The sequence below is a fragment of the Pongo pygmaeus genome, chromosome 1 (assembly GCF_028885625.2).
Source record: "Pongo pygmaeus isolate AG05252 chromosome 1, NHGRI_mPonPyg2-v2.0_pri, whole genome shotgun sequence".
Classification (NCBI taxonomy): Eukaryota; Metazoa; Chordata; class Mammalia; order Primates; family Hominidae; genus Pongo; species Pongo pygmaeus.
In genome coordinates, this window is record NC_072373.2 from 228557559 (window position 1) to 228575187 (window position 17629).

At 63.5% G+C, this 17629-nt stretch overlaps 1 protein-coding gene across 7 annotated transcripts; it reads right to left on the minus strand.

The window, feature by feature from the left end:
* Window positions 1-1345: 1345 nt before the first annotated feature.
* On the minus strand, window positions 1346-11708 carry TNFRSF14 (TNF receptor superfamily member 14). Of its 7 annotated transcripts, none has more exons than XM_054443732.2 (9): window positions 10911-11708; window positions 8342-8490; window positions 7241-7349; window positions 6607-6732; window positions 5118-5273; window positions 4382-4472; window positions 3281-3423; window positions 2198-2229; window positions 1346-1945 (listed from the first exon to the last, which is right to left on the minus strand). In XM_054443732.2, exons 2-9 carry the CDS (start codon window positions 8408-8410, stop codon window positions 1820-1822), a joined length of 852 nt encoding a protein of 283 aa, XP_054299707.1. In that variant the 5' UTR covers window positions 8411-8490; window positions 10911-11708; the 3' UTR covers window positions 1346-1819. The 7 variants fall into 7 exon arrangements, with proteins under 7 accessions (XP_054299707.1, XP_063516304.1, XP_054299724.1 ...); XM_063660234.1 differs by lacking the exon at window positions 10911-11708 and adding an exon at window positions 9197-9351; XM_054443749.2 differs by lacking the exon at window positions 10911-11708 and adding an exon at window positions 8809-9197.
* Between the last annotated feature and the right edge of the window lie 5921 nt (window positions 11709-17629).

Below are 17629 nucleotides of genomic sequence, written 5' to 3' on the forward strand. Positions count from 1 at the left end.
GAGCAGTTGGGGTGGGTGGCTCAGCCTGGGGGCTCTGCTGGAGGCAGAAGGTGACAAAGAAAGGAGAGGGGGCAGGGCGGGGTGGAGCGGGCATGCTCGGAGGGGCTGTGTGGCCTCCATCCTCATGGCACGGCAGCAGGGTCTACCTCCAGATGTGGGGACAGGGGCCTCGTCCTGAGCATTAAATGAATGTGTGGCTCAGAGGCCTGGTGAAGCCCCTGCCAGCGGGACCTGGGCCTGGCGGGTTCCCGGAGCAGGTGGAGAGGGCTGGGCACCCAGAGCAGGTGGAGAGAGCTGGGCACCCGGAGCAGGTGGAGAGGGCTGGGCACCCGGAGCAGGTGGAGAGGGCTGGGCACCCGAAGCAGGTGGACACGGCTGGGCACCCGGAGCAGGTGGAGAGAGCTGGGCACCCGGAGCAGGTGGACACGGCTGGGCACCCAGAGCAGGTGGACAGGGCTGGGCACCCGGAGCAGGTGGACACGGCTGGGCACCCGGAGCAGGTGGAGAGGGCTGGGCACCCGGAGCAGGTGGACAGGGCTGGGCACCCGGAGCAGGTGGACACGGCTGGGCACCCGGAGCAGGTGGACACGGCTGGGCACCCGGAGCAGGTGGACAGGGCTGGGCACCCGGAGCAGGTGGAGAGGGCTGGGCACCCGGAGCAGGTGGAGAGGGCTGGGCACCCGGAGCAGGTGGACAGGGCTGGGCACCCGGAGCAGGTGGAGAGGGCTGGGCACCCGGAGCAGGTGGACACGGCTGGGCACCCGGAGCAGGTGGACAGGGCTGGGCACCCGGAGCAGGTGGAGAGGGCTGGGCACCCGGAGCAGGTGGACACGGCTGGGCACCCGGAGCAGGTGGACACGGCTGGGCACCCGGAGCAGGTGGACACGGCTGGGCACCCGGAGCAGGTGGACAGGGCTGGGCACCCGGAGCAGGTGGACACGGCTGGGCACAGCAGGCGTCACTGATACTGGGATTTCTCAGTGGACACAGTTGGGAAGTATAGGTCAGATGCAGATCGGGGGTTTTACTGGGCAAATCTGACAGCATTTGAGCATCAGAATCAACAGCAATAGCCTCGGACGGAGCCACCGAGGTCAGGAGAGCCCACTGAGAGCTCAGCTGTTGGGATATGAAGGGGCGGCCAGGGCTCCTCTCTGGGTGGAGGGAACCCCCAGGCATGATGGGAGGAGGGCAGGGGTCCCCCGAACAGCCCAGCAGCCATCCTGGAACTCCTTGTTCAGCAGGAAACACCGGGAGGTGACAGTTTGAGGAGAAACAAGATATTTACATCCTCCCACAGCATCTCCCCAAATACACTGTTTCATGACAAATAGAAAACAGGAGCCAAATGCAAATCCAATTTAGAAAATCACTTCAAATGTGGTATCCACTTAACACCACACTGTAGCCAACCCAGTCCAGCCTTGGCCGTGAGGCAGTGCCCGGGCCTGTCCTGCTGAGGCCACAATAGTCACACACGCAGACAGCTGGGGTCTGAAGGGCCCTCTGGGCTGGCCCAAGAGTGCTGGGTGTGTGGTCTGTGAGCGAGGGGCAACTGGCGCTCTTCCTCAGGACTCCGGGGAGCTCAGGCCACAGCCGAGCACAGGCCCCAGGCCCTCACTGGCCCATGGGAATGGCACGTGGCGTCCCCAGCTCCACCCCAGCAGGGGCCCCACCTCTCCCTCCACTGGAGGAGACGGAAGCCAGCCCAGGGCGGAGCCCCCAAGCCTCCGGGCTCCGGTGGTTCCGCCAGGTGGACAGCCTCTTTCAGCAGCCGTCGCTCCAGGTATCTCTGGCGTCGGGGTGCAGAGTCTGTGGGTCAGTGGTTTGGGCTCCTCCCCGTGAATGCGGGTACTGTCTCCTCCACAGCCACCGTGGTGACGTCCGGAGGGGCCTGCAGGGCCTCGATGACTGTGGCCTCACCTTCTGCCTCCTGTCTTTTCCTCTGCGGGCACACGAAGCGTGGAGACCCTGCCTGCTCAGGCCCCCCTGGGACTCCAGGTTCTCGGGTTCATTTTACTGCTTTCAGTTTGAGGAGGTGGGTTCTCTCCTGAGCTACCGTGGCTGTACTTGAAGGACTCAGGACCCTCAGAGAACTGGGAGCCCCCACCATGTACACCAGAAACACCAGCCCCAGCGGGGAGACGGGAGGGGGGAAGGTGGAGGGGGGAGGGGGGAGGGGGAGGAGGATCAATACCTGGACGGAGACGATCACCTTGACTATATCACCTGCAACACACAGACACACAGGTCAGGGAGGGGCAGTGTCTGATCAGGGTACACAGGCTCATGGCAATGGTCTCACAGCACGGGGGCACCAACTCCTGCTTCTCCCTGGGAGACCGTCCCCAAGGGACTGACCCTCTCTGAGAGCAGAGGAGGCCACCTGTGTTGGGACTGCTAGCCCAGCCTGTCCCCCAGGAGGCCCAGCATGGGTGATAGGACTGGCGGCGCCCGGCCCACCTCCCCAGCCGAGGCCCCGAAGTGCATAACTAACCCTAATTCAACCATCATCTATGGGAGGGGGACAAGCACTTCACAGTGGAGAGGCTCTGCCCACCATACCAGCAGGTGCCCAGTTGAGTGAGACTAAGCTGCTGCCCGGCCTACCCTAGAGCCTGAGGCCCCGAGACCTCCCCGCATTGGAGGCCCCGGGTGAGGATCAGGTGGCTTTGCTGCCGCCTGGCTGGAGGATGGGGCTGGCTTTCCCTTCGGACCTCAATGCTTAGAAGCTGCATCCCCGGGGGCTGTGCACAGGGCTCCCAGGGCCACAGCCGGGTCCACACAGCTGGGTCAGTGCCCCAGAGGCCAGGCACAGGAGGCCAGGGACAGCACAGGTGCCCAGACCAGGGCGGATAGGTGGAGGAATGAATGAATGAATGAATGAATGGCCTTACTCTCCTTAATGAGGACAAAGCCTTGTCCCCAGCAGGGCGGCTGTTGACCCTCAGCCCAGAGCCTCTCCCAGCTGAGCAGAGCCTGTCCTGCTCCCCACATCCCACGGGGGGCAGGCAGGAGCACAGGGTCATGGAGTGTGTGGGCAGGAGTGGCTGAGGGCTCCACGGTCAGGGGTCCCACCTTCCTTTCCCCTAGGGAGGCCAGCTGACATCTGGGCTCCGGCCACAGCAGAAAGCCCACCTGCCCCAGCCTGCAGTGGCTGCCCTGGGAGGAGCCACGGATCCCGGAAAAGCTCTGGGGCCACCTCCCAGGTTTGGGGTGACAGAGCTCCAAGAGGCGACGGCTGGGGACATGAGCCCTGATGGGGCTGCCGTGTGCTCACCCCTTGGCTTTCTTCTTTTCACACATATGATTAGGCCAAGTGTGGAGCAAACAATGACGATGACGAGGCTCCCTGAGAGAAACCACCATACCCAGTGGGAGCTACTGGTCCCAGGTCCGGCCTTCGTCACCAGCCAGCTGCACCTGCGGGAGTGGGGCCGAGGACGTGGGAGCGGCAGGTGCAGCGCCCGGTGTTCACTCAGCCCAAGGGAGCATCCCTGGCTCCCAGGGCCCCAGGCAGTGAAGACAGGTCCCAGGGAGGTTGGGCTGGTGGCAGCTCCAGGATGAGACCTCAGAGGTCTGTTTGACTTTTCCAAGCTCGGCTATGGGGAGGTGGAGAGAAGGAAGAAGGAGAAGAGAAACAAGGAGAGACTGGGCAAGGGAGACAGGATGGCAGAGGGAGAGGGGAGAGAAGCGGGAGGCAGCCAGCAGTGCAGAGACCCCAGAGCACGGGAGACCAGTGGCAGACAAGGACAGAAGGTAGAGGGAGAGCCAGTGTCGGGACGGAAATGGTTGGAGCTGGAGACGGACAGGACTGAGCTGGGACCAGAGGATGAGGAGGGCAGAGCAGGATGGAAGGCCCCACCGCCCCCTCCCTGGAGCAGCCACCCCTGCCCCATCCCAGGCTCCGCTGGGGGACCCCAGCTCCTCCCAAGAAGCTCTGAAGTCTCAGGTCAGTTAGGGGCCCAGGGTCAGCATTTGAAGGTGTCCTCCCGTAGGCGGACAAAGAGCAGAGTGCTCACTTTCCCCAACCCCTGAAGCCCGGGGGCCCTCTCATGGCCCTGACATTCAGGGACACCCACAGCCCCAGGGGACAGGGGCTCTGGAGGCAGCCTCCCTCTGGGCCTGCTTCTGGGAAGGCCCATCCTGAGCCTCCAGGAAGCTCAGATCTGATAAGGCTTTGTCTGGGCCCGTGGAAGGGGTTATCTGGGGCACACAGGCTTCAGCCCTGCAGCTCTCCTGGTCGCAGGCATGTGACCAGGGTGCCACTCAGGGTGGGACCTTCAATCCTTTCTGCTGGAGAAGACGGTCATCTCCCAGGGAAGCAACGTGGAGCCCCCTCCCCAGGGCACAGAGCTTGGCCTCCCCCAGGTTCACTTACTTGGTCTGGTGCTGACATTCCTCCAGGGTCCCATTGGGAGAGAAGGTCCCCGGGGGGCAGTTCTGACACAGGGTGTCCTGACTCTCGGTGCCTGAGAAGAGAGGGGTGGACAGAGGGGGCTGAGGGCACCAGGCCAGGAGGGGGCTGGCGGCTAGGGACTGCTTGTCTGTGAGCTTCTAGACCTGGGTGCTCTGCGGGTGATGGGAGGACCGGCGGGGAGGGGCAGGCTCCCTGTCCGGAGTCTTAGAGGTGAGGCCTGGGGTGGTGGCTCTGGCTGTCCCGGCCTTGAGTAGCTGGGATTTCATGAATCCGGGAGTCCCTCTGTGTCCACATCCTGCAGTGTTGTGGGTGCTGCCCGGCCAGCTGCAGGCCAGGGCTGGACACTTACTCCTCCTAGACTTAGCTTGAACAGTGGTATTGACTATGGTCACTCCCACAAACCCAGGCTCCAGACCTGGGGCCCGAGAGTGAGGCCTGGGGACTGGGGAGTCCCAGAACACCGAGGTGGGGCAACCTGGGGTGGCCCTTCCCCGCCCCCTCCCCTGCCTCCATCGCCTGTTCCCCACTGGGCTGCTTCCAGGACAGGGCTAAAGTGGGTGGGCCTGGGGCTGGCCAAGGTTCTGTCTCACCAGGGCCCCTGGGCAGGCCATGCCGTCGAGGAGACCTGGGGCTCCGGACAGCAGGGCACTGGGGACCAGGGTGGAAATGGGAGGGGTGTCCGCCACCCACCGCTTACCTCCCTTCTGCACCCTCTGGCCCGGGCTAGAGGTGGCGTAAGCGCGGCACGCGGCGCAGTGGTCCCCATCCTGGATGATGCAGAAGTGGCCTGGGCTGCAGCCACACACGGCATTCTCTGTCCGGGAGCAGTTCCGGCTCGCGCGCAGGCCCATGGCTGGGGTCCAAGAGGAGGGGCTGAGAGGGGTACGTGGAGGCCGGGACACCATCCACAGGCCAGGACAGCATCCACAGGCCAAGGACTGCTGCCAGGGCCCCCTGCCAGGCTGAACCCCTGGCTCAGCCAATCGAGGTGCCCGGAAGTACCCGGCATGGAGGACCTGAGGCCGGAAGGGACACCAAGGGACGGCAGAGCTGTGTGGGACGAGGGCCTGCAGGAAGGTCCTGGGAGGGTTTCATTGATGGGAGAAACCAGCCTTCTGCCCAGATGGGCAGGACGCTGAGCTTGCACGGTCAGTTCCAGGGCAGGGTCCCTCAGGCAGGTCCTCACCCCACGTGCCCACCCAGACACCCACCCCTCAAATGGGCTTCCCATCTGTGCAAACCAGGCCATTCCAATGGCAGAGGCAGGTAGGGTGAGAGCCCCACTTCTTCAGGTACTGGTGGAGGGGGGGTACCAGCTGGGCCTGGGCCCCTCCTGAGGGCAGCCTCACCTGCCACCTGTGCCCCCACATCCTCAGCCCAATCAGACAGGTGCTTTCACAAGAGGGGGGCATGGAACTGGGCATATGCAGGTTGAGGTGTGAGCCCCAAATCCCAGCCTACATGCATGAACCGCCAAAGCACTCCAGCTTCCTCTTCTGTTCATGGCTAGCCCACCTGCCCTGTGCCTCCCTGTAGGCTCAGGCCCTGCCCCCAGGTGTGCCGTCAGCCCTGTCCTGCAGGTGCAGTCCTGCCTGGCCCCAGGGAGCACTGGCCATGCTGAGCCTGGCTTGAGGCTCTGAGGGGACAGAGCAATTGGCCGCATGGACAGGCTCTGCGCTCAGTGACTGACTCAAAGGCACACCTCTGGGTCTGGCTCCCCTTTCTGTCTGCCTGGACTCAGGTGGGCACCAGCCTCCAGGTGACCTCTTCCCCTGAGGTCACAGGGGGAACCAATATCTGGAGGAGAAAGGGACAAGAAGCCCTGTGGGGAAGCAGCAGGCCCCAGTGCCGGCCGGAGAGTCCCAGCACCATCCTACTCCACTTTGCAGCTAGGGATGTGGGCACAGGAGAGGTCTGGGCACCCACCCAGGGCACCAGAGGAGCCAAGGACGAGGGCGAATGGTCAGTCGCCAAGCTCAGGAAGGCCCACGTGACAAAGTGAGAGGTGAGACAGAGGTGGACGGGGGCCGGAGGCTGACGTCCCCTGCAGGGTGCACCCATGGAGATGGGGTGGGGACCTGGCCTGGGGCAGCCGGGGCCTTCCTGGGGCACTGTGGCCATGGAAAGAGGGTGCAGGGTGTGGGGGCATGCAGGCTGCCCGGGCGGAGGCTGTGCCGGCCTCTTACCTGGGTCACACATTTGGCATTGCAGACACTTGCTCAGGCCATTGAGGTGGGCGATGTAGGTCCCCGGAGGGCAGGGTTCACACACTGTGCCCGTCAGCTCCCCGCAGGCCTGCTTCACACGGTAACCTGCCGCCCAGAGAGTGGGAACTTCGCAAGTCTGCGGGAGGTCCCTTCGGGAGCCCACCCATCACTCCGCCTGCACTCAGAGCCCAAGCAGGGAGACCTCAGCTAAGGGGACTCAAATGGCCCATGAGCCCCGCGGGACACAGCAGCCCCATCAGCCATGAGCAGAGCTGCTCTGGGGAAAATTGGAAAGTTCTGGAAGCACGTGGGGCCTCCTGGGACACCTGGCCCGGCTCTGGTATGTGCCCCCTGAGCCCATGTTTCTGGCCACGGTGGGCCAGCCACGTCTCTCAGACCCACCCCTTGTGCAGTGTGGCTGTGAGGGTCCCCCAGGGTGAAGAGTCCAAGCTGCTGGCCTGGGGGTCCTGCCCTCACTGTCTGCGCACATGGGCCCAGGGCTTCATCACACCCATGGCTGTGGGAGCAGAGAACACAGGGGTGTCCGGGGCAGGAGGGGGCAAGAGTGTCTGCCCTCGGCCCACGGAGCCGGCCCGCCAAGGGCTGCACCTACCTGGACTGCATTTGGGGCAGCACTCGGAGCCCACTGGGTACTCGTCCTCTTTGCAGGAGGGCAGAGCTGGGGCGTAGCAGGGGGCTCCCAGGAAGGTGAGATACAGCACCTAAGGGGGTCAGCATAGGCGTTGGGAGATGCCCTGGCTGCCCCGTGGGCTCTGCCAGGCTTGGCCCCACAGCCTGAGTCTCCCTCTGTGCAATGGGGAGGAGCGGCAGTGCCTGGTAGAGAGGACAGAAGTGGGCCCCAGGCCAGGCTCATGGAACAACCTTGACGACCGCTGGAGCCCGGGACCGGGTAGGGACTGCCTCTCCCCTAGCCGTGATGACCCTGCCTGGCAGCCTGGAGCCCTGGGAACTGGCACTCTGCCCTCGCCAGGGACCCCACACCCCACACCTGGGAGCCTTGAGCCCACTGGGCGGACAACCTGCCGGCCCCCCTGCTGGCCTAGGCTGGACCTGCTGACCCCTGAAGAGCCAGCAGGGGCAGCCAGGGATGGGCCCCAGGGGCTCACAAGCCAGACAGTGGGTGACAGGCTGATCAGGGCCACATCGGGGAGGGTGGCTCTGCCGTGGCCTCGTTTCTGGGCTGGCTGATGGGCAGTCGGGGGCCCCTGATGGGGAAAGTGGCTAGACAGGCAGGAGTGCCACATGAGCACAGAGAGTGTCCCCACCCTGCCCACCCGGGTCCAGCCCCCTGCTGCACACTGATCTTATCACCTGTCACCAAGGTCAGGGCTGCCGGAGAGTTGGGTCACCTGCTCCAGAGCCCCGCCCAGAGACGCCCAGAGACACCCAGCCCCCAGAAGTGCCCACATCCGGCCAAATGGGGGCTCACCAGCTGCCCATGGATGGAGTGGTGAGTGGGGGACACACACAGGAGGAGGTCTGCTGGATAGGGCTGTGGCTCTGCTGCTCACCCCACTGTAGTGAGCCCAGTGCTGGGGGTCTGGGTGGACCTGAGAGCCCCGGGCAGCAGGGGACAGGCTGGACACAGGAGCCAGCCATGGCCAGGACAGGGCCATGGGCAAGAGATCTCTGGGAGGCCCTGGGGTCAGAACTGGGATCTGCGAGCAGACGGGGAGGAGGCTCAGGGGCTCACCAGCCTCAAGACGTCGGTTTTGGGGGCGGATCTCCAGGGAGGAGGCCCCCAGTCTCCAGGAGGCTCCATGCCTCAGGGTCAGACCGGCAGCTCAGGAACCCAGTTAGCAGGACGAACTCCAGCAGAGGAACTCAGCGCCATTGCTGCGGCTGTCGGCCAGAAGAGAAAGAGAAAGAGAAAGAGAATCCGCCTCGGTGTGACAACCCGCGTAGCAGGAGAGTGGGCAGCAGGGGGTGTCTGGGAGCAGAGAGGGGCTCAGGCCTGCTGGGTGGAGCGGCACTGGGGGACACAGGTGGGCCCTGCGGGAGGCAGGAGTTGTCCAGGCAAAGCCGAGGGGAAGGGCCGGCGTGAAGGAGGCGCCTGATGGGAGGGGCGAGTTCTCCCCCGCACCGTTCCAGTCCACTCTGGGTTTCCTGTAGAAGGGGGAGCCCCCCCAAAGTCCATCTGTGTTTCCCCACCTCACTCACACACTCAAGGACCCTTGGCTGCTCCCCGTGGCGCTGACTGACATTTTTGCCGAATAAAGGGGCCCTGTGGGTTTCCTGTTCCCATCTCAGCTTCTGCTGAACAGGGTAAACTTCCCTTCCAAATAAAACCGCCAGATTGCGGTCTGGCCAGTTTCAGTCACAGGCCCACCAGGCCTGTGTCCCTGTGTGAGGGGGTGGGAAAAGCCCAGAGCGCCCCCACCCGTCCCCTGGGAGGGGTGGAAGGGCAGCTCTTGCTCCCCCTGCAGAGACGCTGCTTGGACTGGGAAGGCTGCCAGCCTCGCCCGGTCTCCCTGTGGACCCTGCCCTGACCCTGCTCCCTGCACCCCACTGGGCTTCCCTGCCCCACAGAGCCTGGTGGTGGGGAGACCTCTGGATGGAGACAGCCCATAGCCCTGGAGCCCCAAGGCAGGCACCAGTGAGTCCCTCGTGACAGCCTTGCTCCCCGCATCACATGGAACCCCGTGACCCACGTGAGGGCACCAGTGCCCCCGTGGCCCCTTCCTACTGCTGGACGTGGTGCAGCCAATGGAAGCCCAGGTCTGTCACGCGCCGCCTGTGCTTGCCCAGAACAGGTCCCGGTCACCCCCTCTGGCACCGCCCCCTCCACACCAGGAACCCCCACCTCCAGCAAGCCGATCTGCCGACGCCTGGCCCAGGACTGCCCCCTGCCCCTCCTGGTCCTGACTTCAGCCAGGTGACCCCCTCCAGGGTCCAGCCCTGGGCCCTGGGGGACTCAGTGGCATCTGGTGGAAAGGACCTTGGGGATCGTGCCCACCCTCACCTGCAGGAGAGTTGGCAGGGTGGCCAGCCACAGGAAGCTGTGGCAGGAACCTGGGGACCTGCAGCCCTACTAGAAAGTGTGCAGCCCTGCAGGCCGGCACTGGAGAGGGAGCAGGCAGGGGTGAAGTTAGGCAGGCTGTGGTGTGTGGCACCATCCTGTGGGGCCAAGCGTCCCGAGCTCCAGAGGCAGGTGCACTCCTGGCCACCATCCAGGGTGGACAAGCCCAGACCCCAATACTCTGAGGCAGGGTGGGGGACCAGATGGCACCCAGTGGAGGAAAAGCCCCCAAGAGACATGCAGGAGCATGGACTCCCGCCCCACAGCTGGAGCCTGGGAGAGGAGCCCCATCTGCTGTTTCCCTGGTGCACTCACATCCTGGCCCTCAGTGCCCCCTGCCAGGAATGCCCCCCACATGCAGAGCCACATGGGTCTTCCAAGGAAGAAGAAGGGGGCCCCTTGCATCCTCCACTCCCGGGTGCCCCAGGAGTGCATGGGAGCTCCAGGGTACAGGGACAGCACATTCCCTCACCAACTGCCCAAGAACGCCCAACCTCCAAGAGCAGACACAACGCCTACACCTGCTGGTACAGGCCTCCAACCCCACTTTCTCAGATACGTCCTCAAGAGTCATCTCATCCACCCCACCCTGGGCAGGAGGGAAACTGAGGCATGGCAAGAGACAAGACTAACACAGGCATCAGTGAGACTCGGCCCCTCCTGCCCCTTCCTCTGTGCCCCTCCTATCCCGACTTCAGCCTCCCACACCAAGGCCCCAAGCCTGACGTAGGGTCCCAGGTGCCAGGCCTCAAGGGGGGCTGAAGGGAGCCCGTCTGCCCCACCGAGAGCACAGACAGTGCCCGGTCTTTGCTGAAATGTCACCTCTTCCTTGAGGTCTTCTCTGATTACTGAGTAAGCCCTGTCCCCGCTCCCTGCTCCTTGTGTCTGCCCGCCTCGGCCCTCTGTCCCTTTTCTCCATTCTCTGTGGTCTGCCTGCTCTCACAGAATGCAGACTCCAGGGGTCCAGGGTGTTAGCTCCCGGGCAGCAGGGGGAAATGTCCTGGGCTCCCGAGCCAGTGCTCAGCGCCCCCCGCTAAGTACAGCACTCACTCCTTCATCCATTCAGCGTGGCCTCTCCCGGCACCAGCACCACCAGGCCCCGTGCAGGACACCAGGGTAATCAGGAAGGAAATTAGGCAGCCCAAGGAGGCAGGAGACAAGGCCCCCCCCCAGCCCCCAGCCATCCCCACCAATGCGGTTGCCCACAGGATATCACTGCCCCCATCCCGGGGCCCACCATTACCAGTAGGGAGAGGGAGGCAGGTGAGCCCCCCAAGCCCCATGCCTCCTGTCGCGGGGACTCCCCAGATCCAATGCTGTGCCGGTGCAGGCCAGGCAGGGGGCTGAGGCCGAGGCCTGGTCATTGCCCTCCTGGTCACGATCTGGTGAAGGATTTGAGTCCAGAAGCCAAACGTCTACAGTCGTGTGGTGCGGACACTCAGGATGGACTGCCCAGGCCATGGGGGGCTCTGAGGAATGAAGAGGAACCTGCAGGGGCGAGGTGGGCTGTGCGTCTCTGAGAAAGTGCGTGAGTTGAGTGCTGCTGCAGAGGGAAGCTGGGGTCCAACGCTGGTGAGTGGGGAGGGGACGGGACACAGACCCGGCCGTGGCCCACCCCGAGAGGGGGGTGCAGACACCAGGCCCGTTCTGTGCTCTGGAGGCTTTGGACAGCTGTCAGGCTGGTTGGACGGTGTGCAGAGCAGACAGAGGCGTGAAGAGGAGGCTCCGGGGTCACCCAGGTGGGCAGCCCTCACAGGCGAGGCTGCCGGGGAGGGCAGGAGGGCGGAGCAGGCGGCGGTGCAGGAGGCCCGTGGAACCTGGAGGACTCTGTGTCCAGCTCTCATGGCCCAGGGCGGGGGCAGCTCCAAGGCCTCGGGCCTGGGGACAGAAGGGAGAGAACTTGGGGGTTGAGGGTGGTCAGAGCATTGTGGGAGGGATCTGGGGCAGCTGGGGCTTCCCAGAGGGTGAGGCGTCTGCTGGGAATCGGGGCGGCCCCAGGCGTCCCCAGGTCTCCGGCCCAGCCCCGGTTCCTCCACGCTGCAGGCCAGGATATTAGTTGCCTGCTGGGAAACCTCAGGGTGCCTCTGGCTCAAGTGCCTGCCCCTGACACTCCCGGCCCTGGGATCTCCCCGCCTCCGGCTCTGTCTGCTTTCCCCTCCCCTCCCCTCCCCTGACCGTCTTTCTGCCTCGGGGATGGCGTCTCCTCTCACCCCAAATCAGGACCCTGGGCCCCAGCTCTGCTCCCCACCTCACCTCCCGTGTGACCAACTCCTGACCTCCTATGGGCTTGGGGTCTCTGTGGCCGGAACATTCCTCAGTCCCTCTCCTCCAGCCCCGCTCTGTCCCACCACCCGGGCATCCCCCACCTGGGTTCCAGCCCTCCAAGGGGCCCCACGCTCTGCGTCCATGATCAGCACACTCACACCCACCCAGCTCACACCCTTCCTTCCAGACATTCGAGCTCTCGAAGCTCACAGTCACCCTAGGTTAGTGCACAGCCACAACCCAGGCACCTTCAACATCCCCACCTTCCGGGTGAGGAAACCGAGGCACCGAGAGCTGGGGGCCGGGCCAGGGGGTCTCCCTGGGGGCAGCAGAGGAGTGTCGGACCTCAGAAGAGGCTCTGGGGGTCTGAGCCGCCACTGGGCGCTGCCTTCCAGGTTCAGCAGGGACAGAGCTCAGGGGGAAGGCACCTCCTGTCCTGGTTCAATAAATGGACCCCTGACCCTGGGAAAGGGACTGAGCCACGGGGAGGCCTCAGGTCACTGCACCATGAAGGTGTGGGGAGCTGCGGGGGCCTCTGGGCTCCGAGCTGGGCAGGCACAGCATGGGGACCACCTGCCGAGGGGAAGAAGCGTGCCAGGGTGGACGTCTCAGTGCACACACAGGAACATGAAACGGCTGAGCCGGCCCAGAGAGGCAGCGGAGCATGTGCGGGGCGGCCGGCGGAGGAGGAGCAGGGTGCCAGGCGGGAGCGCACGGCATTCTCAGAGGCAGGTTCCAGGTCAATACTAAGTGTTTTGATCCAGGAGGTCCTACTGGGGCGTTTCATCGATAAACGCACATGCGAGGTGGAGGGTGGCCAGTGTGGGATGTGCCCGGCAGCCTTCATAGCAAAGGAGAATTCTGGAACCAACCAAAGTGCCCCTCTGAAGGGAGCTGGTCCTGTCTGTTCCAGCCGCTGTGGAGTAACACGGCCAGCAGTTTCCCTCATGCCACGAAAGCTCGAGACTGAAACTGAGGATGAACTGTTTTCAGCCAGGGTCACCCCAGCCCTGGGGTGGAGGCCCATTCAGGATGGTCGAGCAGGTGTGGGCGTCCAGGCAGGTCCAGCAGTCCTGGGGGGCTGAGGAGAAGGAGGTCAGGGCTCAGGGAGGCATCCGCAGAGGGACCTGGCAGGCAGAGCTCCGGAAAGGAGGGAACTGCACAGACAGAAAGCTCCAGAAGGCTGCCTGAGGGTCTCTGAGGCCTCCGGAGTCGGGCGCCATGCATGTGGAAGGTGGACTCTTCAGCATGGGTGGGACCCTAGGGGGCTGTGGACCCCCGGCCCCTGGGACTCACAGGTGGGAGACAGGAGTTCCGACCGCCAGGGGCAGAGTCCTGGAGGATCCTGGGCTGTCGGCAGCCACCCAGCAGGGCCCGTCCTGGGAGCCGGGCTGGACTCTTCCTGCAGGAAAGGCTGGGCTGGACCTGCTCTAAGAGGCTTCAGAACCAGCCACAGGAAGACCAAAGTGAAGAGCAAGGAGCTGAACTCCACGCAGAACACAGCGCAGAGTCCTTTAAAGGAAGGCCAAAAGCAACCCAACAAAAATGCCAGGTGATCAAAGCCCTCACAACACAATGTCCACATCCAACGAGAAATTGCTGCTACGTCCAGACACAGGGAAAGGTGGCCGTGGGAATGTGAGTCAGCAGCAACAGGCCCAGAAGGGCAGCCACGGTGGAGTTGTCAGACATGGACCCTGAAATGACAATTACAGCGTGATTTCAGGCAGGAGCCTGAAATGGTACAACTTTGGACATCGGTTTGGCAAATTCTTTGAGAGAGAAACACACACCTTCCCTAGGACCCGGCAACTCCACTCCTAGTAACCAAGTGAAATGGAAGGAGTTGTCCTCAGTAAAACGTGTGTGCGGAAGTTCACACTCACTTCCTCTGTGATAACCAAGAGCTGAAACCACTGCAACACCCACCAGCAGGTGAACGGATGAACACACTGGGCTACGGCCACACAATGAGATGCTACGTGGCAACACAAAATGAACCGTGGACACACACTGCATGGTGGATGAATGTGCAGACATCAGGCCCCGTGAAGGGAGCCAGGCCCCGAGGCGCCACGCTTTGTGATTCAGGTGAAATTCTGGGACAGGCAGATCTAACGTGCAGGGACAGTGAGGTCAGGGATGATGGGGCCAGGGCTGGGGAGGGGTTGGGAAGGGGCTCATGTTGCTGGGGTGTCAAAACAAAGCAAAGGGCCACAGACTTGGGGGCTCAAGAAATGGAAACGCAATGTTGTCATGGTTCTGGGGACTGGAAGTCCAAGATGCAGGGGCAGGTGGGGTTGGTTCCCTCCTGGGCCTGCAGATGGCACGTGCTCCCTATGTCCTCACAGGGTGGTCCCTCTGCCCCCAAGACCCAGCTGCCTCTTCCTCTTCCTGGCTGCAGGGAGTGCTTGTGTCTGAAGAACGCCAGGCCGGTGTCCCCAGAGGGTGGCTGGAGGGGCTGGGAAACCACAAACCACTTTCACTTTCTCTCTCCTCCACGTCTGCATTGTTTGGGTTTGTAACCACCTGTGTCGCTTTTGCACGGGAAGTGAGATGGAGAGACATGTGAACCACCATTGCTGGGGTTCCAGCGTGGGGCCCCAGGGGACCCATGGCTTTCCCAGAAGGGAGCTCTGCCATTGGACAGCCGGTCTCAGGCTGCTGCACAGGTCCCTCCCCGCCCTCAGCCCTGGCCTGCGGGAATCAGGAAAGGGTGGGGTCCAGCTGCATTGCGAATGGACTAAAGCCACTGATTTGCACACTTGCCAATGGCTGAATTAGTCAATAAAACGTCATGTACCTTTTGCCACAGAGAAGAAAGCACGCAGCCAAACAGTGTAAAGAGGCTCAGAGGAGGCCTGGGTGCCCTGGAGAGGCCCTGCGTCCTGATGACACGGCATCCCTGTCCTGGAGTTCAAAGAGGCTCAGAGGAGGCCCGGGTGCCCTGGAGAGGCCCTGTGTCCTGACGACACAGCATCCCTGTCCTGCAGTGGAGGTTTCCCAGATGAACGGGTCCCCGGCGGGAGACAGGGCCCTGCACACAGGTCCTCTGCCACGCTGCTCACCATGCTGTGCGCTATCTCACTATGAAAAGTCACCTAGGCCGAGCACGGTGGCTCGCGCCTGTAATCCCAGCACTTTGGGAGGTGGAGGTGTGCGGATCACTTGAGATCAGGAGTTTGAGACCATCCTGACTAACATGGTGAAACCCCGTCTCTAGGAAGAATACAAAAATTAACTGGGCATGGTGTCGGGTGCCTTGTAATCCCAGCTACTCGGGAGGCTGAGGCGGGATAATCGCATGAACCTGGGTGGCAGAGGTTGCAGTCACAGCGTTTGCAGCGAAGTGGCTCCCAGAGCTGGGAGGAAAGCCCCGCCTGCAGCCAAGCTCCCGCTCCACCACCCAGGGTGCAGAGGGGCTGCCCCAGGCGGGGGACTCCAACTCCCTCTCAGCCAGGGCCAGGCCTGTGGGGTCGGGGCCTTCTCAGGGCCGAAGCCTCACTGCCCGAGCACGGGGCCTGCCTGCGGCAGTTACGTGGACGGTTCCTTTTTAAACGCAGGAGCCGCCGTCATCTTTTCTCACTCAACGGTCATCACGGAAAGTGAACACGACGGTGCGGCTCCTCCCACGGAGGAGAGACAGGCTCACAGCGGGGAAGCCAGACCCTCGAGTGTGAAGTGGGGGGGCACAGCCCCGCCCTCCCTCAGACGCCCCAAGATAGGCCAGGATGGGAGAAGGGGGCACCTGTCCCAGGCACTGGGTGGCCGCTGCCCGGCAGAGGGTCTCTGCCCCCATCAAAGGGAAGTGGAGGCCCCCAGGGTAGGTTCTGTTCGGGCCGCATTTATGAAGCACCTACTTTCTGTCTGGAAGTTGGGGGGCCCAGGGGCAGGCTCTGTTCAGCCCACATTTATGAGGCACCTGCTGTATGCCTGGCAGTGGGCACAGGGATGGCTGCCCAGACTGGCCCATCCCACGGAGGAGAGACAGGCTCACAGCGGGGGAGCCAGAACCCCGAGTGTGAAGTGGGGGCATGGGATCAGAGGCGGCCCAGACCCCCTGAGCTGGGGCTGCACCGGGCACAGAAGGAGCAGTGGCAGTGACTCGCGGCTTCAGGCTGCTCAGGTCCTGCCCACGCCCGGCTGCAGGAAAAAACAAGGACTTCGGCCTCCCTGCGGTCCCTCCCCCACACCCGCCCACGGGGCCAGGACGTGACTGTCACCACGGGGACTTCCGCAGGGCCTAGTGCTTTCCTTTTTGTTTTTTGTTTTTTGGTTTTTTTTGAGTCTGGCTCTGTCACCCAGGCTGGAGTGCAACAGTGAGATCTCGGCTCACTGCAAGCTCCGCCTCCCGGGTTCACGCCATTCTCCTGCCTCAGCCTCCTGAGTAGCTGGGACTACCGGCACCCACCGCCATGCCAGGCTAATTTTTTGTATTTTTAGTAGAGATGGGGTTTCACCATGTTAGCCAGGATGGTCTCGATCTCCTGACCTCGTGACCCTCCCGCCTCGGCCTCCCAAACTGCTGGGATTACAGGCGTGATCCACCACGTCCGGCCAGGCCCTGGTGCTTTCCCAGACAGGTCACTGCCCGTCTGGTCTCACCCTCCCCTAAGCAACATTCCAGGATCCTGCGGAAAGACCCACCCAGGCCTGGGCCTTCCCTGGTCCGTGCAGGGCTGTGGCCGCGACCCCTGGCTGCAGGCCAGGACGTGGGGGGCCGCCCTGCCAGAGCTGGGACAGGGCCAAGGGACCCTCCACCTCTGAGTTTGCCCTGGGAGCTGGGACTTCTGGTGGGAGACCTCAGACCTCTGTCTCTTCCCCTGTCTCTTCCCCTGAGCCACGGGGGCTGCAGGTCCAGGCCTTTTGCCTGGACAGGCCGCAAGCCACCAGGGGGCAGCAAAATCCAGGCCCTGCCTCCCCAGCCGCAGGTGCCGCTTCCCAGAACCTGGGCTCCCTGTGCCATCACCTGCGTGCCTAACCCTGGGTGTGCATTTGGGGCCACACTCACTGCAGCCCTTTAAGAATCCACCCTCTCCTCCCTCCCCTCCCCCTGGGAAAACACAAGGGCTGCCCTCCATGGTCTGGTTGTCAGTGAGGGACACTGGGCTGGGCCCAGACACTAGAATAAATTATTCGGGTAATACATGGTTCGATGAGGGGCCAGGTGAGCCCGTGGGGGTTGGGCAGCCACGGTCGGGGTGGATCACAGTCCAAGGCCAGCCCCCACTGCTGCAGGGCCTCAGCCCACTCTCACTTCCTGTGTCCTTGTCATGGTCCCAGAGTGCAGGAGCCACCGTTTGCTCATCTCCAAAATGGAGTCATGTCGCTCTGCCCTCCCGGGCTATTGGGAGGTGACTGGCAGACACTCCACAGGTGGCTGGTACACAGCAGGGCTCACGGGGGCACTGGACAAACCGGGGCTCCCCCAGATTGCTGTGGGCAGGAAGGAGCTGTCCCCGGCTCCGAGCAGCCCTGATGGGCTTTCCAGCAGGGGCCAGGATAGAGAACAGCGGGGCAGGGCCCCAGCCCAGGGAGCCCCGAGCTCCCTGCCCACGTCCTGAGCAGAAGCCTCCAATCTCAGGGGCTGCAATCGGCCAAGCTGTGGGCCAGAAACTCAGGCAGAAATTGCAGGGCCAGTGCCTTTATTAAAGCTCCGTGGAGGGGCAGCTCCAAGGCCTGCACGCCACAGTTGGC